The sequence below is a fragment of the Phocoena sinus genome, chromosome 8, assembly GCF_008692025.1.
Source record: "Phocoena sinus isolate mPhoSin1 chromosome 8, mPhoSin1.pri, whole genome shotgun sequence".
Lineage (NCBI taxonomy): Eukaryota > Metazoa > Chordata > Mammalia > Artiodactyla > Phocoenidae > Phocoena > Phocoena sinus.
The window spans coordinates 7318504-7345321 of NC_045770.1; the positions used below are offsets into that span (position 1 = coordinate 7318504).

Consider the following 26818-nt stretch of genomic DNA (forward strand, 5'->3'; position numbering starts at 1 on the left):
GTGCCCTCCGGCCAGAGAACCTTCTCCAGATTAATCAGAGGTATAAATCCTCCTGCAGGTCAGATCTGAGCCACCAGCCTCCTTCCCATGGCTGTGATGTCCTCTGTGAACTGGCCGGAGCCCGAGTCAAGGTCCCTGGTGGTTTCTTATGGGCAACAGGTCACACCTGTTGGGATCATGGATCCCACCGCCCACGTGTACTGAAACTTCTGAGCTCCATTTCCCCCAGACAGAGGAGAAGTGGTCCAGGTCTTTCCTGGTACCACCCATGCCTGCTCCCAGAAGTAGTAAACAGCCCACGGGTGACCCAGCCAGCAGGTGGTGAACAAATAGCATTTTCTCTTGAGGGGAGAATGGTTTAGGTGTCAGCTGGAGTCTGGAATTCCTTCCCATTCTCCCACCGTGATATGCAAGCATGCGCCTTCCTCTCCCTCTCTCACACCGTCCCAGCGACCTCGCCCTCTCCCTGGCAGGGCAGGGCTGCCAAGTTGATAGCCCCGAGTGGGGTGACCTCTCCGGGGCTTGGCAACTGATGTGTGCAGCGCTCTAGCAGCCCCTGGCACGCCTATTAGCAATCAGCCTCCTGCTGGGCTGGCCTCGTGATAAATAAACTTTCATGTTCTTACTAAGTGATGGCTGGTGGTTCAAAATCGCTACCCTGGAACTGTTTGAGGTTGATTCCTTAATCAAAGCTCTCAGGCTCTCCTCCACCCCCTCACTGCTGAAAGGTTATCATTAAAGAGAAGAAAGGCGCTTTGATTTCTGTTGCTGGGCTGCCAGCTTGGATCTGGGGCTCTGGGGGGAGGTGGGGAGGCTTGGTTTTACCCCAAGCCTTGTGTGCAAATCTTAGCTCTGCCAGCACCAGCTGGGCGACTTGGGACAAGTTGCAGAGCCTCTCTGATCCTCTGTACCCTCCCCTGGGGCTGTCTCAGGTATGGTGAGGCTCAAGGAGACCTTGTGTCTGACGGGTGCTTCTAAGCCTGCCAAGCCCCGTATGTGTGTTAGTCCTGATACCCAGTCACAGCCATATTCTCAGACCCATGTTCAAGTCCCTTAGGGGCAAGGGGCTTCCATGGAGCTTTCTGGAAATAGTGGACCTTCCATAAGGCACCTTGGACAAGAACAGGGGATTAGAACCAGCCCGTGGCATTCACCCTAACCCACTCCCAGAGGTATCCCCCAGAAAGGGCTCAGCCGGTGGACCTGCCTCACTCTGTCTTCCTCGCCTGCCCCTCTCCTGTCCACATCTGTGCTTTTTGACGGCAAGAGAAACATGGGGCTAGGGACCCCATGTAGCTAGATAAATAATTACTAAATAAATAAATGAATAAAAATAAACAAAGAAAGCCTCCAGGGAGCTAGAATTGCTGCCATGCTGACAGGTAACTGGCAGATTTGATTTAATTACAAGATACAGAGCTGTAATGGGGTGTGTGGAGCTCAAGGAGGATTGCAGTAAAGGGAGGACAGCAGGGTTCCCTGCCGTCCCCGCCGGCGCCTCTGCAGACCCCACCATCAACTTTACTGCCTCGCTGGGTGGGCGGGAAGCTGGGCACTGCCCTGGGGGCCGAGGTCTGGCCAAGCCTGACCCTCCCCTCCTCGCCAGCCTCACCCGCAAAACGGCCCAAGTCACGATGCGCTAGTGGACAGCCCTAGGTCGGAAGTGTGGACGGAGGGGCAGAGTCAGGAGGGCTACACACTCACCCACGCTCTCCTCCTCTGCCCCAGGGGAAGGTGTGCAGCTTCTGGATGGACACAGCCCACGCAGCCAGGCAAGGCATGGTGACCGGACTGTGACCAAGGCAGCTGTGACTGGCCCGGCCTGGGGACAATAACGTGTCACCACCCGGCCTCCCCGCTGTCCTGCTTTTCTACCCAGGAAGTGGAGGAAGCGCCCTCCAGCTCACTGAGGCCTAGGCTACGCCCTTCCATCCCAAGACCCTAAAAGACCCTCCCCTCCCCGCACCCCTTGGACACATTTCCCTTCTCTCTGCTCTCTTCCCTTGTGCCAGGTGAGAACTGACGAGTCCCTCCACCCCAGCCCTATCCAGTGGGATGTGGGCTTGAGGACAAAGTCTGGCCATCCCCGCCTGACTCCAGTGAGAAATGCTTTAAATCCAGCTCATGGCCTTTATGGGACCCTCCTGGTTCTTCCTCAGCCTTTATGATTTTATTTGGGGCATAAATGGGTGACGGGGGGGTTGTAAGCGCAAAACTGAACAGCAGCATGGCTCCTGCCGTCCTCCACCCCCACTCCCGCCCCTCCATGCTTCCCTGCCCTGCCCTCGCCCCCTGCCTCTCCGGAGGCCACCCTTCCTTCTCCAGGCATGGACTCCCCAGGGACCTGGCTCCCATGAGGGCTTCTCAGAGCCCCCAGACCGCCTGGCAGTTCTGACCTAATTGGCCAGCACTCTCTGGACACACGTGGTCCCCTTCCTCCCGCTGGGGTCTGTGCGGGTCACCTGAGCTGTGTGTGCAGCATCTAGGCTGCATCCTGGCAGAAGGGCACAGCCTGGGCTCTGGGATCAAATGGACCTGGATTTTAATCCTGACTCCTCCCCTTCCCAGGTGTGTGACTTCAGAAAAATTACCTAACTTTCCTGAGCCCCACCTGATCAATGGGGCTACGAACCTGTGTGAATAGCAAACCACAAATCAGTCTTACATTCATAGCCTCTTATGGGGGCTCTGCCTTCTGACTTTAGATCTGGTATTGAAGAGAAGGGCAGGGGACGGGGTGGGAGCACGTGGACGTGGGGAGACCTTGCAGGCCTCCCACTGCCCTCAGCCTTAGTCATTGGGGACTTTTTTGGTCCTACTAGAAAAAAGAGAGGAGAGATGCCCTCTTTCTCTGCCTGGCCTCCCAGCGTAATTAACTGCATGTACCAGGCTGAGCATACCCAGGGGCAGGGCCACAGCTCTCGAGCATCCGCCCCGTTCAAACATTAGTCACCAACCCCCAACTTGCTCTTAGGAAAAGTCTAAAAGCCTTCCAGGCCTATGGCCTTCAGCAGTCCCCGTTCCTCACAGGATAAGCAGACTGATGGCAGGCCAGGGCGTGGAGGGGTGGCCTTCATGATCTCGTTTCTCTGTCATGCTCCTCCACAGGGCAGTTAAGCACTGGGATTAGATATCCTAAATCAGAGATGGCTGAGGTTTTCTTGTACATGTGATAAAACTTCTTCCCATAAGATTTCTCCACCAACATTATTAAACCTCCCCCCGATTCCCTGCACCTCTCACAAAAAGATTATACTAGTAGCGCGAAGAACCTCGTTTATAGTCAGTTTCCTTGGCCTCCACATTTACTAGCTGTTTGACCCTGAGTGAATATTTAATCTTTTGGATTACCAGTTTCCTATTATTAGGAACAATAATAGTACTTACCTTACAGAATTTTTACGATAGAAAATAATGCATGCAAAGTACTCAGCCCAGAGACTAATCAATCATAAGTAATCAGTAAATGGCAACTTTAATTGCACTGGTGAATTAAGTGAGCTTGGCCCCACGGTGGGTGATACCAGCCAGTGGAGAGGGGCAAGGCGAGGCCGCGCCCAGCCCCCAGGGGAGGGGCGGGCAGCCAGTGTCCCAATTCCAGGGTGCGGAGGGGTGTGGTGGACTCTGCTGACCCTGGGGGCTGCACTGATGCCCAAGTGGCCCAGAGGAAGGCCACGTCCGGAGTCAGCTGGTGGCTGCGTTGGAACTCTAGGCAATTAATCAGCGGGGAGAAAGACCCCCCGGCAGCATCTGAGGGTAGGTGAGGAGTCGTATCTCACAGAGAAGGGAGACCAGCATGGAAGCCACCAGGCACGGAGTCAGGCACACAGGTGTGCCCAAGCTTCACCACTCACAGCTGAGGGACCCTGGCAAACTCCTTACCCATCTAAAATGTCCAGTTCTTTATAAACAAAGACAGGAATAGTAATACCTAGCTTCATAACGTCTGTGTGAGGGTGAAACAAGAAGAGGAAAGTAAATGCCCAGGGCTGTCTTTTTCCTGCCCACGAGGTACAGACTTGGGGCAGTGAGCAGAGATTTGGAGAAGCCGGAGGACTGGGAACCACATGGGACCCTGCAGACACATGGGATCTGGGGCCAGGAACAGCACAGACAGTCATGGGCACCAGAGCTGGTGGTGAGGAATTTGCGGATATGCTGCCTGCCTTGGCCACACTGGGGTAGGGCCATGCCAGGGAGTAAATGGCATGGCGGAGGCAGCTGAGAGGGCGGGGGCTGGCAAAGGGCTGCCGCGATGTTGGTCCCTGCTATTGTAGGGAGCCGCATGGCGCTTATCATCTGGGGCCTGAAGGAGCCTTGCTCCCTGCAGGAGGTAGTGAGGATGGGCTGGTGGCCACAAAAATTTTTTGGAATTATCACAACGATTGCCAACTCTTCCTAAAAGAGGGTCACTAGATATGAGCTTTTTTTTTTTTTTTTTGGCGGTACGCGGGCCTCTCGCTGCTGTGGCCTCTCCCGTTGCGGAGCACAGGCTCCGGATGCGCAGGCTCAGAGGCCATGGCTCACGGGCCCAGCCGCTCCGCGGTATGTGGGATCTTCCCGGACCGGGGCACGAACCCGCGTCCCCTGCATCGGCAGGCGGACTCTCAACCACTGAGCCACCAGGGAAGCCTTAGATGTGAGCTTTTTCTGTAATTCGTTGTTTTAAAAAATTTAATTTAAGACCACGTGTGTTTCAGATTTCTCTTAGAAGAATTTAATTGGTATGTAATAGCATAGTTAATTAAATACAAATCAATTGTTTAAGAGAACTAATTGATACTTAACATGAACAGTGAAATACTTAGTTCTAATATAATTAACTCATTAAATAAGCAATGAAAGAGCAATTATGTCTTTACAACAATGTAAAGTTTATAGTGCTTTAATAGACTCAGCATTAGCAAGCAATCCAATTCAAAAATTATGAAACAGGTATTACTGGTCTATTAAACATTTATTACTTGTCCTAGAGGCCCAGAGCCACGCACTAGACAGGATTAATAAACCTTTACTATCCCACTCTTCAGGACTCTTTCCTATAGAGGTTGATCAGAAAACTGTGATCTTTGCATGATTTATGGGCACCTTATTGCCTGAGATGTGAGTAATTATGCTGAAAACAGGACTAGGCAGACCTGATGCAGAAAGCAGTTTAGCAGAATCATGGAGAGAACTTGCCACACGCGAGACTCCAGCATCCTGCCACCAGGGGGCTACCCCTGGGCAGAACGGCTTGTGAAGAACAATCACTTAGGAGAGAGGCCATGGGTACAGACACCCAACCAAGGCAAACCCCAGACAAATCTGCAGCCCCCCAGGTCCTTTAGGAGGGCCACCCCACCACCTGAGCTCCTTTTTCCTCCTCGGGACCCCTACAGCAATTATTGCCGTTCATGTAGAAGTGACTCCAGCCCTGCCTCATGACGCTTCTTTAACTGAACCATTGCTTGTCTTTGACTCTACCTTTTCACAGGTGTATGCCTTACATAACCAACTGGATCATAATCTCCTTGGGAGAGGAAGCTTGTGTTACATACTTCTGTCTTGAGCATCGTGCCTCTCGAGTGTTTGTGGGTTGGATTTTATAGCTGCCACATTTTGTAAATACTTGCTGGTTATGGAGGGGTGGTAGCCGTACTATAGCAGAGGTTACCTGTATCATCCCACTGCTTTTTACATAATTCATCACATTATGAATTGGTCTACAGACCAAGATATTTGCTCTCTGAGGTCAGTGAAGCTGGTTAAAAATGTATTTCTTCAGATCTGAACTTGTGCTCGTGTAGTCATCCAGGACCTGTTCACTTGGGGATCCTTCAAATACAGGAAGTCCAAAATGCACTGTTGTCACATGGAACCTCATAGGCTTCCTTTATCAATCACTTCCTTTTTTTTTTTTTTTTTGGCTGCTTTGGGTCATCGTTGTGGTGTGTGGGTTTTCTCTAGTTGCAGTGAGCAGGACTACCCTTCGTTGCAGTGCACGGGCTCTAGGCATGTGGGCTCAGTAGTTGCAGCGTGCAGGCTCTAGAGCACAGGCTCAGTAGTTGTGGCACGCGGGCTTAGTTGCTCCGCAGCATGTGGGAATCTTCCCGGACCAGGGATCGAACCGGTGTCCCCTGCGTTGGCAGGCGGGTTCTTAACCACTACGCCACCAAGGAAGCCCTGTCAATCACTTCGGACCCAGCCCCCTCACTTCCTGCAGTCTTCCCCACTAAAGACCTTGTGGTTGCCATCGTCCCCTTCCTCTGCCTAAGCCACTCTGACGCTTAGCCCCATTGTCTCAGTCAAGAACATCTCTCCGAGTCACATTTCCTCTCAGTCGCCAGCACCTCTGGTCCTGTGGCCTTGCCTGTGACACCCCCTGGCTGGTCCTCCTGACTCACTTCACTCCTCCAGCCCAGCTGACTTGTCTCTGCCACACTGACCTTCAAAGATGCCACCTAACGGCTCATTATATCACCTTGGACAGGGTATTTCACCTCCCTGAGTCTCGCCTTTCATAGCTGTTTTTATAAAAAGAAAAAAAGGAGGGGAAGGAAGGGGATTTGATGATCTCTAAACCCCAGTCTGATATTCTGTTTCTGTTTCCTGAACTCTCCCTCATCAGTACTTCATTGGAGGAGGCCCTTTTCATCAAATGCTGTCTCATTGGATTTGCATGGCAACCATGTGAGAAGGGTTTTACTACCAGTATCCATATTTCGTAGATGAGAAAACTGAAGCCCGGAGAAGCCCTGAGGACTGTTAAGGGCTGAAGTGAGGCTCCAGCCGGCAGTGGTGGTTTTACAGCACACGTGGCCTCCCCTACCCCCCAGGGCTCCCCTGTGACTCCAGCCAGGTCCAGCTGACGTCTTCTCCACCCGCTCTCTGGAACCATCTGGGGAGCTATTTTCAGCCCCGGCTCTGCTCTCCTGTGTCAAGATGGCGGGGATGTGGAAGCTCTGAATGTCCCTCTGAGAAGCCCAGGGTCCTTTCACCTGCTTTCTCCTCTCAGGCTGTCTTGGGAGAGCAGGAAGAGGGGGCACGTGTCAGCCCATCGCCTCCCGCCAGGAGTGTTCCACAGTCTCCCAGCTGCGCTCCCTTGTCTGGTCTTACCTTCTCCCAGCCACATCTGCCCCAGTGCTAATATGGTCTTTATAAGATGCAAGTCTGGCCTTTCTTCTGCTAAGCATTCTGTAGGAAAAGTCCAGACTCCTAGGCAAGGCTCACCAGGTCCTCCAGGTCCGGTCCCTGACTCTGTCTCCTGCCTCATCTCACTTTCTCTTCTCCCGAAATCTTTGCTGTATCCACACCAAACTGCCTACCCATCATGCTCTATTTCTTGTTAGGTAGGCTTCTTGGGACCTGCTCCATCTAACAGCTTCAGGTGGTAAAGGGTTAGTCCTCAGCAGGCACCCCTGAACCACTGTGACTGGGCACGTTGGGGACAGAAGGGCCCCCAGGTGCACCGAGTAGCCTCAGAAATGGTGAGGGATAGCCATAAAAAAGGACAAACTAATGCCATTTGCAGCAACATGGACGGACCTAGAGATTGTCATACTGAGTGTTATTGCTTATATGTGGAATCTAAAGAAAGGGTACAAATGAACTTATCTACAAAACAGAAATAAAGTTACAGATGTAGAAAACAAACTTATGGTTACGAGGGGGTAAAGGGAGGGAGGGATAAATTGGGAGATTGGGATGGACACACACACACTGCTATATATAAAATGGATAACTAATAAGGACCTACTGTATAGCACAGGGAACTCCACTCAATCCTCTGTAATGGCCTATATGGGAAAAGAGTCTAAAAAAGAGTGGGTATATGTATAACTGATTCACTTTGCTGTACACCTGAAACTAACACAACATTGGAAATCAACTCTACTCCGATAAAAATTTTAAAAAAGAAAGAAAGAAATGGTGAGGGAGAAGGACCTGGTACCTGTCCGTTGTCACCAGCTCGATCCGTGGTCACTTCACAGCTCATTTGTCTCTGGCTGGGGCAATAAGCAAGCACTCTTCTAGCCAATGTCATCCTCACGCTGGCAGCAGGAATGCTCACAGCATCCCAGGTTGCCACCAAGACCCATAGCTGCCCTCCCTCCCCGCCCCCCGCCCTCTTTCCCACCCACCCCCATTGTCCCATCTTAGCAGCCCCTCTGGCCGCTCTCCAGTCAGTTGGTGCCTCTCCCAATCCTTTTGAGTGGTTGTGCGATGCTGCTCCCTGCATCCCCTGTGACCAAGGGATGGGAGTCAGAGTCTTGGCCAATGGAAATAGCCAGGTCCTATAGAAGACCAGCTTCTCCCCTCTTCCTGTCTATGTTAGCTTGCTAGGGCTGATGTGACAAAAAGCCACAGACTGGGTGTCTTAAACATCAAAAATGTATTGCCTAGGGGCTTCCCTGGTGGCGCAGTGGTTGGGAGTCCGCCTGCCGATGCAGGCGACACGGGTTCGTGCCCTGGTCCGGGAGGATCCCACATACCGCGGAGCGGCTGGGCCTGTGAGCCATGGCTGCTGAGCCTGCGCGTCCAGAGCCTGTGCTCCGCAGCAGGAGAGGCCACAGCAGTGAGAGGCCCGCGTACCGCAAAAAAAAAAAAATGTATTGCCTAACAGTTCTGGAGGCTAGAAGTCCACAAAAGATGTTGGCAGAGTTGGGTCCTTCTGAAGGCTGTGAGGAAAGGCTATGTTCTAGGCCTCCCTTCTTGGCTTATTGATGGCCGTCTCCATGTTTATATGTGTGTCTGTCCCAAATTTCCCCTGTTTATGAGGACACCTGTCATATTGGATTAGAGCTGCCCAATGACCATTTTAACTTGATTACCTCGGTTGAGTCTCTTTGTCCAGATAAAGGCACATTCTGAGGTATTGAGGTTACGACTTTAACATCGGATTTGGGGGAGGTCACGGTTCACCCCACGGTCCCAGCCAGGACCACTGATCTCTGCTGTCTCTTCTCTGTCTTGAATCACGGCATCAGCAGCCCTGGGATCCCGGAACCTGCCCTAAGAATTAGCCAGAAATCAGACCTGGATTCTAGCCTGAGCGCTGTTACCAGCTGTGCTCTGGCCTTGAGTTGTCATTTTACTTCTCTGAGCCTGTTTCTGAAACCGAAACGGAGGAAATCATTTCCGCCTTGCGTGCTTCACAGAGCTACTATGAACACCCAATAAGACAGTGTGACAGCATCGTGAAAAAATAAGTATCCCACAAATGTGAGGTAATATCACTGCACTATCATTATGATTACTCGTAAGAATAAAGGGATCCTTGGGCTAGAAAAAGTCCCATCCTCACCCTCTGAAACTGAAGGAAAGCCATTCCATTTAGGAAGCCATCCCTCTTTATTCCTCCCGAGAGGAAGCCTCACGCTTCCCAGACTCCTGTTCTGATGAATTGCGACGTTCATTCACTTCAGACCATCTGCATCTACCTAATCCACTGTGCCAGGGTTAAGCCCTCCTGATTCCATTCTGGCCCGGGTCGGGGAGAACTGATTACCACCCATTATTTCTTAGTCATCTCTTTCATTAAATCAGACTTTTCCTGATCCGTTGCCACGTGCCAGGCACTGTGCTTAGGGCTAAGGGCTCTGAGCCTAAAGAGGCACTATCCTCGCCCTTCTGTTGCTCAGTCTAGAGGCCGGGAGTTCCTGGGGTGCAATCTGGACTTCTCCCTAGGAAACACACCGCTTCCCAGGAAATGTTTCATTGTGTAGCAGCGTTCCCTAACTCTTTGTTCTCCTGAGACAGCGGCCTCCACATCCCCATCTGCAGGTGACACTGACCTTCTTTGCTCTGAACTGTCCTTCAAGCCAGGATGACTCCATTCGCGTTCATCATTTCCCACGGGTACGTTCGGTGCATCTGGTGGTTCTGCTACTGACTAGTCCTCAGCCAAAGGCTGCAGCCCCAAAGTCTACGTGGAGAAAACCCCATCATCTTGCTGTTCTAAAATAGGCATCTAGGACCCTGACTCCACCATCGGTCCCATGCCATGTGACAAGGAAGGTCGCAGTCTGGTGGCTGGTCTAGATCACAAAATGAATGATGGATTCACTTTTGATTGATTCACAACTGATTGATTGACAATCAATTCGCAATTGATTCACAATGATTGTTCTTTCTATCACATTCTTTCATCTCTCCCGTAACAGCCTGGTTGATCTGGCTTGGTGGCGTTTTCCCAAGAGGATGCCATAGGTTCCTGCTCCCCGCCAGCTCTCTCTCTGGTCAGTATCTTTGACCACACCCATCCTCCACACCTGTGTTTCTAGATTCTCCTCGCCTCCCTCAGTTTGGGCCCTGGCCTGCTTCCTCATGTGGAAACAATGACCTCTAATTTAGCTCTGCAATATCTCTCCCAAGAACACCCCAAATTTTCATATATGGATAGTTAGATAATTCCCACTTCGCTGATCCCCCAACCTGCTCTTTCTTACAAAGATCCCAGTGGCTTCTCCCCACTTCTCAGTAAAGACTCAGTCAGAGAGCCCTCTCACTTAATAAATTTCTGCAGTGTGCTTATTAGGGCCTTGTAATGTAGCCGCCTAAATAATTAAGACTAACCCACAAGTGTCAAATTAAATGAGCCAAATACATTGAGAAATTGCCTGGTCCTCCATTTCTTTTATTAATCAGGTTTTTTAAAAAAACTTCTTTTCCTGCTCATTTGCAAAAGTCAAACATGGTCAGTGAGACTCTTACTTATAATAACCGTGCATATGTGCAGCCTCTTTCCTTGGGCGATTCCCTCTGGGGGCATATTATATATGACATAGGACAGGGTCGGTTGCAGTGGCAGAGACAGCCAGCCCAGAAAACAGAGTCAACAGGTTGTCCCCGGTCTCGAAACCTTTAGGAGAACCACTTCCTTGAGAGTCAAGGGGACTGTCCAGGAAGCCCAGCACGAACACGGGCCAAAATCCATCCAGCATCTGCTGCCCTCCACCCCTCAGTGCTCACCTGGGCTCATTCCCGGACTCGATGCAAGAGCCCAGGCTCCGTCTCTCATTAGGAGCTGCTGCAGATGTGCTTCAGATGAGCATAAGAAGTCAGTGGAACGTAGGATAGGAGCCATCGGCAATTGTATCATGGTGTTGATGAACAATATGTGCAATTGTAATGGGCTGGTTAACGCTGCCTGTCGTCAGCACGTTGAGGTTCCAGCACGGCGCCAGGCAAGAGGCTATTGTCTGCTGGAGCTCAGAGCCTCCCCACAGCTTGGGCTTCCGCGGGCCCCCTCCTGGCGTGCCGCATTCCTGCCTCTTGAAGGTGGTTGTTAGAAAGGATCCACAAATATAGTAAGTAAACATCAAAGGGCCTTTGATCCGCACGGCTTTCAACAGAGAAGGAGCCCCTGAAGAAAGGGCCAAGGCCTTGGATGAGGGAACTTAACATCGTCAATTTGAGCGCCTGAGATGTAAGGCTGTTTGAAGTGAGGGCGTTTTGGCCGTGCCTTCAGACAAGCGTGGAGGGAAAGGAAGAGAAGTGAGTGCCTTTGGAAAAGGCACGCTCAGATCTGCTTCTCTGCTCTTTACTGATAGTCAATAAACCCCTTTAAAGAATCAAGAGATCAAAGCCTGCGACCTCCTTGGGCCATGGCTTCTGCCACCGCCCACCACACTTTGTTTTCCTCTGGGGCTGGAGCCCCTGAGCTCGACTTAGCCGTGTCTCTTGGGCCCTTTCATCCTGCTGCCCAGAGAGGCTGGACCTGGGCCACAAGAGGTGGGTGGAGGGGTAGGGGGCAGAACGAGCCCAGCCTCTCTATGCTCTGACAGCCTACATGCAGACTGTCTAGGGCTCAGAGGAGCACCCGGTGTCGTGGGAGAAGCTGCTGTGACACACCCCTCAGGGGGAACCTCCTTCTCTAAGAAACCGGTGGAGAGAGTATCTGGGCGTCCAGAAAGCTAGCAAAGCCTGGAAGGAGCCGCAGGCACGTCCCCGCCTCCAGAAATCATACCCCTTATCCATTTACCCAGTTTATGGCAGCTGCCACATTTGTATGACTCCAGAGCAAAGAGGGAGGGGCGGGGAGTCTACAATAATCATGGGTAGTCACTTATCATCTTTGAACTTCAATTTTCTCATCTGTGTAATGTGAATAGTAATAACCGACCTGCCTACCTCATGCAGTCGTTGTGAGGGTCAAAAGAGAAACTTGGTGTGGAATTGCTTCAAAGCCCACAAGTGCTGAAGACAGGTGAGGAAGAAAGGATAAACACCAGAGAGGAAATCTTGCCCGGTTGGCTGAGGCACTCCAGTCCAACGCTCACACACAGTGAGCACTGATTTACAAAATATCGTGGGGGAGAAAACAGTCTCTTTCTTTTGCTACCTGGAATTGTTGTTCCAACCTGTTGTTCCATTGGGTCAAAGTCTTGTGGGACCAGAGTCTACATCTTACGTCTCTCAGCCATCCCCACCCCTGTGCTCTACACTGTGTTTACACCTCATAAGTGCCAGATGACAATGCTGAATTGTACCTGAATATAAAGATGAACAGGGATCCCCAGCCCCAGAAGTTCACTCTCTCCCAAAAGATAGACTCCTTCTACCTACACCTTGACCCCTGTGTCTTCTTCCAAATTTACCCAATCACTTCTTTGGCCACTGTGTCTAGTTGTACTGTTCCGTCCTGGACACCGCTGGCTGGACTCTGCGTCTTCTCTGGCTTGACAACAATCCCAGTGTGATCAGAGCCTAGTCCCTCTGCCTGGGATATATAGGGCCTCGTGAACCTATAGAGTAATGGTTATGAACATGGACGCTGGAGTCAGGCTGCCTGTGTTCAAAATCCCGGCTGTGCCACCTACCAGCTCTTTCACCTAAGGCTGCCTGCTTAATGTGTCTGTAAATGGGGATAACAATGGCATATACCTCATGGGGCTGTTGTGAGGATCGAAGGACGAAATTATTGGTCTTAAATTATGTCTGGACCATAGTTAGTGCTTTCTAAATGTTTGTTAAGTAATTAAGTAGCCCTGTTTATAAGAGCAACAAGCTTTACATCCCTTGCACTGACCCCTGACCCAGTCCCACCTCACCGACCTCTGCTTTTCTTCCAGAGCTGGGCCTCCAGAAGAGAGGATGCTGTCTGGTGCTGGGCTACATGGCCAAGGACAAGTTTCGGAGAATGAATGAAGGTCAGTGAGAACCCGCCCTCTCAGGGGAAATGGGGAGGGAAGAAGTTATGCCCTACAACTATGGTACCAGGAAAAAAGAGCCGGGGCCATTTCAGAAAGGACAGTGGACACATCAGTTTGGTTTCCATGAAGCTGTTCAGATAGTAACACGGGGAAGAGCACCTAATGCCTGAAACACTGTGTGCTGATTCTCAAGCGTTCTTCACACGCTATCTTCCCTCCTCCCTCGGTGCCCCCTCCTTCTCTTCCTCTCTCTTTGTTTCCTTTTGTTCCTCACTTACCCACCCAATGCAATTAAATCTGCTTCTATTATCTTTTCTCATCCAGACCTCTCTGCCCTTTTCCTTAATCATTCACATCTCTTGGATGCTTATTGAATTAACGGCACCTCATGGGGCATTTGGGAGGATACTATACAAGAATAAGGCAGAGCTTTTATTCTCAAAGAACTTCCCCTCGAAAGACTGCCCTCTTTTCTGACTCCATTGGCCCTACCTCTCCCACTTACTCATAGGCCATTCTGCCTTCCTCTAGCACTGGGTCTTTCCTCTGAGGTTTGACTGGGCCACAGAAGGCTGGAGGAAGGTATTGACATTGATGTGGAGGCTAGGATGTGAGAGGAGTGCTGTCACTTACGGGCCTGCTGTAATAAAGAGCCAATCTCCTCATCCCCAGCCATCTGTCTCCATGCAGTTCATAAGCCTCTCCATCAGATGCCACAGACTGTTTGTCAGGATTCAAAAGTAGGTGAGCAATGGCTGGGGAGGCCATTTATTCAGTAAAGTCAGACAAATGAAACCCTGGCTTCTCACCAGCCCAGCTTGCCGTGAGCTGGGCCCCTCCCCACTCAAGGACCAGGGTCCCTGTAGCCTCATTCCCATTCCAGGCATGGAAAAGGCAGCTCACCTGTACCATCTTAGCCCTAAAGTTAGGCCATAGCATGGCTCCCTCTTCCTATGCTCCTTAGCTGGCTCTCCTCCCAGCCCACAGACCATGACACTCACAACCCCATGTGCTCCCCAGACCTAATGCCTCACCCACTGTAGGTTTGTTGCCAGCACACATCATACTGACAGTTTGACAGCCGTTAAGCCAGCACAATTAAACATAAAGACTATCACCTCCCCCGTTTCAATGCCTGTCTGTGTAAGAAGGCAAGAGCCTCAAGAAGCTACTTCCTCTTTGTCGGAGCTCCGTGGCTGAGCACAGCCAGGGTTGAGGGTTGCATTTTCTGCATCCAACCAGCCAGTATCCCTTCCTGACTTTTCTCTTTCGCAGCCTACCCCTCCCTTCCCAACACCACGTTCTTGAGAGCCGAGGCGGTAACATCTAATTTGTAGAAACTGACAGTATGCCTCTGTCCATGGTGCTGAATAGACACATTCTCTTGCTGGCAATGCTCATTAGAGAAGCTGAAATGAGGGTCACAGGGAACAGGGGTGCCAAAAAGTCAGGACTTGGACTGGATTTGAAAGCTCAAGCTCTGAGTGCCTGACCTCAGTAAAAGGATACTGACTCAAGATCTTGGGGCCTAAAAAGAATCATATCACAAGGCTGATGAACATGATTTGACTCCCTCCAAATTTTCACAAGTGACTTGGGCTGCCATAACAAAATACCATAGACTGGCTTAAACTCAGAAATTTATTTTCTCACAGTTCTGGAGACTGGAAGTCCAAGATCAGGGTGCCAGCATGGTCAGGTTCTGGTGAGAGCTTTCGTTCTGGTTTGCAGACAGCAACCTTCTCACTGAGTCATCACATGGCAGAGAGAGAGAGAGAGAGAGAGAGCGCGCTCTGGTGTCTCTCCTTACAAAGACGCTAATCCTATCAGATCAGGGCCCTACCCTTATGACCTTATTTAACCTTAACACTTTTGTAAAGGCCGTATCTCCAAATACAGTCACAATTAGGGGTTAGGGTTTCAACATAGGAGCGGTGTTGGGGGGGGTGCAGCAGGGGAACACAATTCAATCCATATTTTTGCCATAGCAGAAATGTACGATGGTAATACTCTGAACCAGAGGTTAGGAAAATGGTAAGAAAAATAAATGCAGCCTTAATATCTCCTTAGATTTTGTTCAAGTAAAGAAGGAAGGAAGAAAGTCAGGGAGGACTAGAGGAGGACTTGGAAACACGACCAGCACCAGATGACTTCTGAGGACAGTTAGCCTTACTTTGTGCAACAACTAAGCCGAGATGGCATTTTAAACTGTTTTTTTCTTGTTAAAAAGGGAAGATGCCAGAACAATGCCTCTTCTCTCTAAGTCCCCTCTTCAAACACACACAATCCATATAAATGGGTTATTCCTTTCAACTGACTGTGGTCGACCTGGTTAGGAATGCTCTACCCCAATCTATACCCTCCGCCAGTGAAGACAAACTGAGAATCAAGGAAAAGGCAACAGAGACAACGGCAATAGCCAGGAGGTAACAGAGCGGCTAAGCCCCAGCCCCGCCTTCCTCTGTGCCTGTGATTCTCGCCCCTCCCAAATGCCCCCACCCCCCCCACACACACACATTCAGGCTCACACACAGTAGCACATAGAGTAGCTGCTGCTGCTTCTGGGTAAACAAGGAGACAAGGCGGTGGTAAGCAAGTGAAACCACCATGTGTGAGGAGTTACAAATCTCAGCTAACAGAGGAGACAGGATAAGAGGCGGGTGAGTCACTGGGACAGAAGGAGGGATGCCGGGGGAGGGGGGGGGGTAAGCTTTGGCTCTGGAGGAGTGGGGGGCTTGAGGAGGGGAGGCGGGAGGGGCCTGGAAAGGAAAAGAATGTTTCTCTGCTCCCACTCCAGCCAGGCTTACTACCCCAAGTGCCATATTATACATTTTTTTCTCTTTCTAAAGCTCACATGCCCAAACTCCAACATGTTTGCACATAAGAAAAAAGCGTCGGCAAGCATGGGGAGCTGTTTTATGGTTTATAATTATCTTGTTCCAATACTCAAAATGATTATAACTTCCACATATTAATAATTGAACTGGAATCGCAGCTGTGACATAGATCAAGAAACAGACATCTCTGTCCCCACTGCACTACACTCCTTGCTGTAAACTGAACAATTGGTAGAAGAGTTTTAAAAATGATAAATTTTTCTCCCGGGTGTTAGAATTAGTGAGACATTGGAACAATTAGCTGCCTCTTGCATCAAAGATAAGGCGGTGAGCATTATGTTTGCAATTTAGAATAAAAATAAAAGACCAACTAGTGCTGTATTAAAGCACGTTTGTTCTGTTTAACAGTATCTAACAGGGTGTCTGTCACCCGGGGAGAAGTCGTCCCCTATTTCATTTGTTTCCTTAATTTGGTATCTTTTTATTTTCTTTTCCTTCCACTCTCCTCTCCTCACTACACTCCCCCCAAAAATAACAGCTTGAGAAGAAGCAAGAGAAAAATAATGAATGAGCAGGAACTTTATAGATCTGGGGTTTCTCATAAGCTAGAGTAAACGCAACTGGTGCCGTTAAACTACAAAAAGCAGTACAAAGAAAACACTATTCAAAGATCACTTAAGGGGCTTCCCTGGTGGCGCAGTGGTTGAGAGTCCGCCTGCCGATGCAGGGGACACGGGTTCGTGCCCCGGCCCGGGAAGATCCCACATGCCGCGGAGCGGCTGGGCCCGTGAGCCATGGCCGCTGAGCCTGAGCGTCCGGAGCCTGTGCTCCGCAACGGGAGAGGCCACAACAGTGAGAGGCCCGTGTACCGCAAAAAAAAAAAAAAAAAAAATCATTTAAGGAGGCATGTGATAGTTAATGAGAGGTTTGCTCTATTTAGGAGCACGTAATAGCTTCTCAGGTAGAATTTGCAGCGTTTGCAGGAATGGAGGTGGTTGGCGAAATATGTGTGTGTGTGTTCTTTCCTGTTTGGACTCAACACATCTGAGGCATCAAATGGAGGTATGGACAAAAATCAATGAAGGGTTGTCAAGAAAGGTGCAAATAAAGACAGACTAGGCATGGGACTATTAAATTTGTTTGACATAATTGTCTTCATGTGATTAAGTACATGGTGCTTTAAGTAGGAACTGCTGGAAGGAGATCATTTATTTATTCATCAAACTTTCAAAGAATACCCACCATAAAAATAATACCAATTTTTCATAGTAAGTGCCAGCCACTGTTCTAAGCACTGGAGCTTGAAAAGTAAATAAGACATAGCCTCTGCCCTCCCGCTCCCAATAGAAACACACAGACGCATCTCAGTGTTCCTGTCACCTCCACAGGAGGTCCTGCCAGACCACCTTGCCTAAAGCAGATACCCCTCTTCCCCCCACCATTGTGCTCCGTTGTGACAACCAGCCTATTTACTTTGTGGCACTTACTCTAACTGGTGATTATTCATTAGACTGTCCCACCTAAGAGTTAGCTTCAGGAAGGCAAGGGTCCTGCTCCCTCTTTTCCTTGCCAGTCCCTGGGCTTTAGCCCAGTGTCTCGCACATAGTGAGTAATCAATTTCAATTTAAGTAATTAATTAGTGCCAGAAGTGGCAACGGAGGAATACCCAAAACCACCCACAAGGGTAAGGTGGGTCTGGAGAAGGAACTCAGGAGGCCGAGCATCCTGACATAGAGCACGAGTCTCCACACCCCCAGCAATTCCATAAGCCTTACCTCTCAGCCTCTCCTCCGAGGCCAGCGCTACAGTCCCTCCTGGGAGGCTAGGACCCGGGCAGGTCAGCCAAGCGGAGGGCTAGGAGGCGAGGCCACCAGTGGGGTTGTCCGTCCTGTACCCACCTGCCCTCCTTCCTCACCCCTCCTACTGCTGGGCCACCTTGTCATCTGGGGCATCACTAGGCAGGTATTTCCCATGAGATATGCAGGGGGAACTGCCCAAACATGACACACACACACCCCATTCCCTTTCCTCTTTCCATCCTTTCCCGATTACCTGATTACCCATTTCTCCTGAAGAGCCCAGAACCACTCACCTGCTCAATGCACATTGCTTACCCAGGGCGGATCCTATCCAAGGGCAGAATAGGAAGCTCTCGCGTGGTGTCAGATGAGGGGCTCTGCTTGCCTCTCAGAAAGCCCAGTACTGCTCTCTGTTAGAACCGTGAGCAACTCTAGCGACTGTAGCACAACCCACCCACCCAGGGAGATCCGGGACCATGGAGGGACTCGCCCAGGGTCAGTAGGAAGTTGCTGGAAGAGCCAGGACTACAACCCAGCTCTCCTGACATCCAGTCCAGCCCTTGTTGAATTTGGAAAGAGGAGGCTGAGGCCATGATTGGAGGGGAAGCCCCTAAGGCTTTAACTTGAAAATACAGAGAAAGTGGAAGGGGCAGGAGAAAATGGGGGCAGAAGACAGGAGACTCCCCAGCTGATGTGGGAGAAAATCAGGAAAGACGTGGAGAGGGAGACACAGGCCGGGGAACACCCTTTCTTTCTATGGAACCAGAAAAGGCTACTGGGCCCTAGGACTCTTGATGGGGGAAATGAGGGGGAAATGAGGAAGAGGATGCTTAAAGGAGGAGAGGGGAAGCCGCGAAGCCCTGGCCTCCCTGCCAGGGCATCCCTTCAAGGCCAAGGTGGGCCTGCCCATGAGGCGCTTGTCCTCCCTCCTCCGGCTGCGCATCTGGTGGGCGGCAGAGTCCCCAGACCTTCAGAATCACAGGGACCGGCTGCTTCTCCTGGCTCAGTGAAGGGAAAGCAGATATGCCTCCCAGCACTGTCACTTTCATCTTCCCAGAAAGAAACAAGCGCAAGTGATTAGCAAAGGCAGCTTTGTTGACTGGGGGTGGGCCACTGCGGGAGGGGCGGGAGGGGCTGGAGGAGCCGAGGAAGGAGAAGGCCTGCTCCACGGCCACCGGTCCACACAGGCTCAGGCTGCAGCACAGCCCCTGGGGGCACCATCATCCTAGGCCGGGCTCTGCATGCCAACGTCCTTGCCTCTCAGCCTGTGAGGGAGGCAGAGCCCTGGAGGATGAGAATCCAGGCACCTTGAGCAGCTCGGAAGTTCTTTGGGGTGGCAGGGGCACCCACCCTCTCCTCCTGCACCCCTGTTCCCTAACCCTTAAGAACGAGTCTAACACGTCCACTGCTCCCTGTCTGTCCCCTCACAGAGTGATAATGAGTAGAGGTGGTGCCCATGGGCCTGTGTATGGCCTGGGGCAAATCCCTAAACCCCGGGATGATAGATAACCTCCTTGTGGGCAAAACTGGGTAATGTTGGATATGATCTCCGTTCAGTCTTTGCAATGTGATGATTCAAAAATCTACCCCGGCTCTCAACACCCTGCCACACCCTCTTCTCACCCCCCACCCCATAATTTTAAATGCTTTGGTCACCAAAGAAACCAGCACTAGGAAATTCAGCAGCCTCAGAGGCAGATGTGTATCTGTTTCTGTCTGTCCTCAGAGAATGAATACGGGCCCATGTCAGCTGTACCCTGGGTGGCTGGGAGGCCGTCAAGCTGGCCTGCAGGACAAGCTGCACTTTCTTTTTTGGCGGTGTGGGCAGGACTCCGGTGGTCTGGACTTGGCCCAGGGACCTGACCCAGGGGAGGGTGGGTCGGCTGACACTCGAGCTCCTGGCCCTCTGCCTGTCGTCCCCCAGAGTCTGGCTCATGCCGAGGGCCCAGCATCATTTTCCTGAGACAGTCCCTTCACCGCCTGCCAGGGCGCCCCGGATACTGGCTAATACCGTCATTTTGTTAGTTGGAGCTTTTGGGTGCATTTCTTCTTATTTCATTTTTCTTACTGATGTGTTTTCTTCCACTGGGGCTGCAAAGCTCATTATTTGTATAACGTGCCTGTTTATTATTTATGGCAAGACTCAGGTTTCCAGGGCGCTTTATGATTGTTATTTAATTAGCTCGGCGCCTTGGAACAAGGAGACCACCATTTCCATTCTCCTGCCTCCATCTGATGGTGGATTTCGGAGCTTTTCCCCAGACCTGTTCCTCCAGCCACCAGCCCTCCCTGCTGCTCTAAGGTGAGCTGGGGACCATCTAGACCACAGACCCTGCCAAGCTCCTTTTCAGACTTCAGTTTCCCTCACACCCCTCTCCAATCCTCCGCAAGACCTAGAAATGTTACCTCCCGACTATCTCTCGAATCCGTCCACCTCTGCCCATCTGAGGGCCAGCGCCCTTACCCATCGCCAACGCCCCCTGACCAGGACTGCAGCTGTGCTCTCCTAACTGGTTCCTTGTGTCAATCAGGCTCAGCCCCTTCCCTCCCAGTTCTTCTTCCATCCTTTAGCCCCAGCAGTAGTTCAAAATGCAAATCTGAAAACGTCACTTTCCTCTTGAAAATATTTCAATAGCTTTCTATCGCCGGTAGGGAAAATACCTAAATCCTCGACATGTTTTATAAGGCTCTCTGTGACCTAGTTCCTACCAACCCCTTTGGCCTCATGTTGTCCCCTTAATACTCTGTACTCCAGTCACATCAGCGTGCTTTTGGCTCCTCCAACAGGGCATATTCCCGCCTGCCATAGAGCCTTTGTCTACACTGGTCCCCCCTCTTAGGATACTGGCCACGCTCACCACACCCCATCCCCAAACCCTTCACATAGTGACACCTGCTCGACTTTCAGATCTCAGCTGAAGTGTCACTTCTCCAGTGAAGCATCCTCAGACCCACCCCTCCCCAGTCTCGATCACGTTTCTGTGTTACATGCTCTCATATTTCTTTCCTTCCAAGGGCTTAGCTCAGTCTGTACATAGAAGTGCATTTTGCAATTATTTAGCTCAGACCTGTTTCCCTTCCCAAGTCTGTAAGTTCTGCTTGGTCTCCATTATCTCCCAGGATAATGTTTCATGGCATCAAGTTTGCACAAAGTAGACAATGAAAAAAGAGCAAGGACAGTGAACTTCTCTGCCCCTGGGCAGTGGCTCCCAAGATGCTGGGACTGGGCAACTTGAGAATCACAGAGGAAACCTTAGAAATCACCTGGAAAGAGGAAGCCGAGACTCAGGACAGGGATGGGCTTGCCCAGAACAGCACAGCTGGCGAGCAGTACAGCGAAGGCTTGAACCCAGGCTCCTGAGCCTAAGTCCACTCCCCTCCCAGGTCTTCCATTTTTATTTTAGGCATTCAAGCTTTGCTGCCTAGAGCTTATGTTTACTTTATAGGTAAAGAACTCTCATTTTCTTGGGCCACTTCTGCGGGGTGGGGGGGGTGGTGGACCATGTTTTGAAAGAGACAAGAAGCAAGGACCTCTGGAGAAAAGGAAGGGAAGTCGGTTTTTTTGATACAGGGGTATGTTTTGACATGAAACGTATCCCTATGAGCCCAGTACTGTGCCGGGTACAGGAGCTTCAGAGGCTGGATACAGCCTCCGTCCTCAGGAACTTCATCCTCCACTTGGAGAGATTAGACATATTTCACGTCAAGTTGATTTTGGGGTTGTTTTGTTTTTGTTTTTTCTCTTTAACCTTGTGGCTAGTATGCTTGATGGTTAAGCAATGTGACTTGGGAGACACAGAAATTTAGGTATCGTCAGAGCAGGTTTAGAACCATATCATCAGAGATTCTCAAGGCCAGAAGGGACCCAAGGTCATCTAGTCTACACCCTCTTCTGATGGCTCAATATCCCCGCCAAGTACCAATCCCCATAAATACTCCATGCCCGCACTGTGCTGGGCCCTTGGCATGTAAAGACACAGTCCCCGTCCCAAGGATATGACGGCAATTACAGCACAGTGTCCTAATAGCTGTAACCAGGTGTGTAAAGAGCTATGGGAGCAGAGAAGGGGAATCCAGTCAAACTGTAGGCCAGGTGAGCAGGACCCAGGAAGGCCTCCTGGAGAAAGTGATACCTGAGCCCTGGGAACAAATTTTATTATAAGAGGCTATTGTAATACATGCACCCCAAGGTTCACAGCAGCACTATTTACAATAGCCAGGACATGGAAGCAACCTAAGTGTCCATCGATAGATGAATGGATAAAGAAGATGTGGTTCATATATACAACAGAACATTACTCAGCCATAAAATGTAATAATAATAACGCCACTTGCAGCAACATGGATGAACCTAGAGATTGTCACACTGAGTGAAGTTAAGTCAGGCAAAGAAAGACAAATACCATATGATATCACTTATAGGTGGAATCTAAAAAAATGATACAAATGAACTTATGTACAAAACAGAAACAGACTCACAGACATAGAAAACAAACTATGGTTTCCAAAGGAGAAGTGGGGGAGGGATAAACTGGGAGATTGGGATTAACAAATACACTCCACTATATAAAATAGGTAAACAACGAGGACCTACTGTATAGTATAGGGAATTCTACTTAACACTCTGTAATGGCCTATATGGGAATAGAATCTAAAAAAAGAGCTCATATATATATATGTATAACTGATCACTTTGCTGTACACCTGAAACTAGCACCACATTGTAAATAACTATACTTTAGTAAAAACTTAAAAAAAAATAAGAGGTCGTTGCAGCCTGTGCTTGAATCTCTCCAAAGACAGGAAACTCACTGCCTACCAAGGCCATGGGCAGCTCCTCGGCTAGGCTCTTATAAAGGAGTTTCAAATAGAAAACACCCCTTCAACCCCGAGAGTCTACAGTTTTGTCATTCTGGCTGCACTGGGGACAATGGGACCGAGTGACAGGTAGCAGCCACTGGCCAAAATCCCGGGGTCTCACGCCACGCCACCTATGCCCTAAGTAGGCATCCTTTCCTCTCTCTGCCTCCCCTTGCCCATCCTCAGCCAGCCCCAGAGGCTGCGTCACTGAATGCTGAGACCCTCCCTCCACCCCCCTCCCCAGGGAGGGACAGTCTGAGTAAATGAGGGTGCCTAACGGCCTGCGGTGCCATAAAGTTTTGGAGCTGTGTGCCGGAATGAGCAGGTTCAGGCTGAGATGAATTATCCAGACCTTTTATCAAAGGAGAGTCAATAAAAACCTGACTCAGAGTGGCCGTGTCACACCACCGAGCCCCGTGCTCTGGAAATAGTAATCGGCGGGTGCGTCTCCTCCCAATCCATCTGCTTTCTTCCCTATACCTTTCCTTCTCCAAAGTATTCGTTTCCATGGTAACTGTGTTGTTACTGGTATGGGAGGAGTTTAATGACATTCAGAAGTACCAGATCAAGTCCATTTATATAATGGTTTGAAATACACATAATGGCCTGTGGCATATAGGGCACAGTGACAGTTTCAGTAACTGCGTACAGACTGTGGGATAAATAGAGCGATGTGACACTCCCCCCAACCCCCAAATGAAACGTACCAGGAATAACCACTATTCTTAGTACAAGAGCAGAACTTCTCAACCATTACTCAGGAAAGGGTCTCAAAACACAACACCGAGCCGTTCCCTCGTTGAGGAAGGATGCTGGCCAGACTGTGGGTCCTCTGCACCTGCCAAGGTTTGACCAGGTGCAGAGGAGAGGAAGTAGCAGCCGTCCTGTCCTGGGACCCCCAGGCAGCCCCCTCGGCCAGCCCGTGCTGGGACATGGGCTTCAGGCGCCTGTGCTTATGGCTCCTTTCTGTCTGATTCAGAAAAGATTCATCGGGCACCCCTGTGTGCCTGGTGTTAAGGGTGATGTGGTGATGAAAAACACGTAGAGGAGGCCCTTATCGTAGCTCGGGTTCCCCCAGAAGCAGACCCTAAGCACAGACTCATCCAGGAGGTGCCGACAGCGCCAGAAGGACGGTAGACATTGACAAGAGAAAGGGAAGGCATCCAAAACAGAGGGTACCATCAGGTCCCTGAAGGAGGGGCAGCTGGAGCCTCATCCCAGTGGGAGGCTCTGGGAAGTGCTGTGGAATCCATGCCTCACAGTCAGGCCACCCAAGGATCAAGGTTATCTACAAGAGCACTCTTGCCAGTAACTGGCCGAGGGCTGCTCGGGTCGGGGTGTTCGCTCCCTGGCACTTCTGTCCTGCTCTTTGCAAGGACAGAGTGGCCTCTGCAGCTGAAGAGGAAGACCTCAGGAGAAGGGCAGCAGACGCTGGCAGCTGGGAGTCGGCCTGAGGGATACAGGTGGGGCACTGGCAGAGTCGGCTACAGCCCCCAGGGAATTTTGAGTCCGAGGGGGAGACAGGCACATAATGAAATAGCAGGAGGCAGGGTGGTGGGAGAGCTGGAGGGGTGTGCAGGTGAGATGCTCTTGGAGCACAGAGGTGGGGGGAGCCCTTTGTCTGACTGCAGTAAGACTGGAGGGACTTGGGGAGAGTGGGAGAAGGGAGGGGGCAGCTAGCCCGCAAAGTTGCAGGGCTAGGAAGGCACTTTCACACACATGTCGTTTAATCCTCATGACATCACAAAGTGGGTGGTGTTAGCTCCATTTTGAGGACAAAGCAAGTGAGGCTCAGAGAGATTAAGTCATCTACCAAAGGCATAGAGCTAAGATTCAAACCCTGGTCTTCTTACGCCTACTCTGCTTTGGGGAGCTTTGTGTATCTGGGGAGATGGGGATGGGGTAATTCCTTCCATCACCGTCAAGGGCAGGCGTGAACAGAGCCTGTTGTGTATCCGTGTAGATTTCTCCCCTTGGCCATGGACTGCCCACTCCCATATCTCCCCGCATTGCACTGTCCATGGACCCACACTCAACCAGTCAGACACCCCCTCTGATCCCGCCCCAGATGTAAGCAGGACTGACTGTACCTAATATTGAGTGAATTATCTGGAACTCACAGCCCTGCGGGTACAGGAAAGAGAAGAGGCAGCCTGAGGGGAGGGCTTCAGTTCTAACAGCCCCGCGAGCATGTCTGCTGCCTGTCGCCCTCCCACCCCTGCTCCAAACTCCACTGCCTCAGGAAATACGGCGAGGAGGGATCATGTACATGCATTTCCCTGGAGCAGCATTTCTGTAGCAGGTTAATAGTTTTTCTGTGAAATAGAGTCTGCATAGTTAAATAAGGTGGGCAGAGGCTGGGTTAACCCTGATTAAAGAAGTCTCTCCTACTGAACCTCTCAGAGCCTTTACTATGCCAAAGGGCCTGGTGAACCCCCAAAAGGAGGATATGGTTCTCGGAGTTTCCCAAACTTACTTGACCACAAAATGCTTTCCCTAGAGCACGTTTTAGGGCTAGGATTTCTTGGAATCCACTTTGGGACATAATGGTTTAAGGCCAGCTCTGCCACTGAGCTTTGTCAAGTAAGAATAAATGAAGCCTGCCTCATGAGGACCAGTAAAATCACAGGGATGAAAACTCTACAAACGATAAAGGAAATGGTGCCACTATTTATTTACATAAAAGATGGTGCTATTGTTTATTCACATAAAACAAACACACTGAGCTTCCCAGAGAACATTTCATTCGGAGTCCAAAATAATAGTAATAATAATAATTAATAATGTTTTTAAGTAATAAGTTCTGCTCCTGACTAGGTATGTGACCTTGACCTTGATCTCTCTTGACCTATGTTTTCTCACCTGCAAAATGGGTGTACTCACGATGCTAGCCCTCTTTCCTCCGTGAATTTGTTGCAATGATAAAATACGCACAATGGTTGTACGGGTGCTTTGAGAAAGCATAAACCATAAAATGCAAGGCATTATTATTAGTGTTCCAGGTTAATACCCTCAATTCAGTCCCACTTGTGCTCAGACTAAAACAGGAGACATGTTGGGGGAGGGGATCGGCTAGTGGGAGACATAACAATGACTAATAATTTTCATCCATATTTGTGATGTTAGGAGGCTTGTATGAGCATGTCGCTGAGGGGAGAGAATGAATATTTCATGAATGGGCACTAAATGTAGTATTAAGATGAGATGGACAGAAAGAGCCCCGCTTGCCTCCGCCTCCAGGTGCAGCTGGGAAGTCAGCACAGGTCCAGGCTCATGAGTGGCTCTGGGGAACAGGGCACCCAGTCAGGAGGGAAGAGCACAGCCCTCAGCACAGATGGGGAGCCGTCCAGCTCGGACTGGCCGGGGGACTCCTGTCCGGGGAAGCAGGAGAGCCAGCACCCACTCCATATGCCAGCTGCGTAGCCTTGGGCAAGTGACTGTCACCAGCCTGGGCCTCCACTTCCACACTGTAAAATGGGGTGATAAGATCAGCCCTGCACAGCTCCAAGGTCTCAATCCAAGCTCGATTGTTTGGAAGACGGCTTTGCAATGCACTCAGGTGGGAAGTGTTATTATTCATGGATTCACTAGGCCACAGCTATCGAACACCTACCATGTGCCAACCGCTGCCACTGTCCAAACACTGCGTTCATCACTTTATACACATCACCTGGTTTAATCATCACCACGATCCTGAGAGGTATCTGTTATTACTCCCATTTTCTACATGAGGAAAGAAAACCCGGGAAAGATAAATAACTTGCCCAAAGCCATACAGCTAGTAAATGGCAGAGTCCGGGGTGGTATGAAGCCAAAACACTTCATTCTACACCGACGGTCCATCTTTGTCTGGACTTCTGCAGAACTGGTAGGTACTCAGCCTCCACCCACCAGCAATTCCCTATTCCATTCATGCCTTGTGCTCCCCCTACCCACCTCGCCATCCCCTCTTGGCCCTCCAGGATACCCTCCCTTTGTTTTCCAACCCCTACTCCCTTTTTCCAAGCCTCTTTTAAAAGGTCTGTCTCCCATACGGTGGTCACCCTGAGGTTCTAATTTCCGTCCCCATCCATCAAGACCTTTGCCTCCCAAGACGCTGGGCAGCCTGTATCTCTTATCTGAACCAGCCATCGAGTGGTGTAAAGATTGAACACCTCCCCCTTAAATGCCCTCAGAAGACGAAGCA

At 50.4% G+C, this 26818-nt stretch overlaps 1 protein-coding gene across 2 annotated transcripts in view; it reads left to right on the forward strand.

Moving 5' to 3' along the window:
- Positions 1 to 26818, forward strand: part of KIRREL3 (kirre like nephrin family adhesion molecule 3) — a 540145-nt gene that overhangs the window by 408257 nt on the left and 105070 nt on the right. For both annotated transcript variants that reach the window (XM_032639118.1, XM_032639117.1), the window contains exon 2: positions 13056 to 13133. In XM_032639118.1, coding sequence (XP_032495009.1) covers positions 13056 to 13133 — 78 coding nt within the window. The remainder of the gene's footprint in view (positions 1 to 13055; positions 13134 to 26818) is intronic.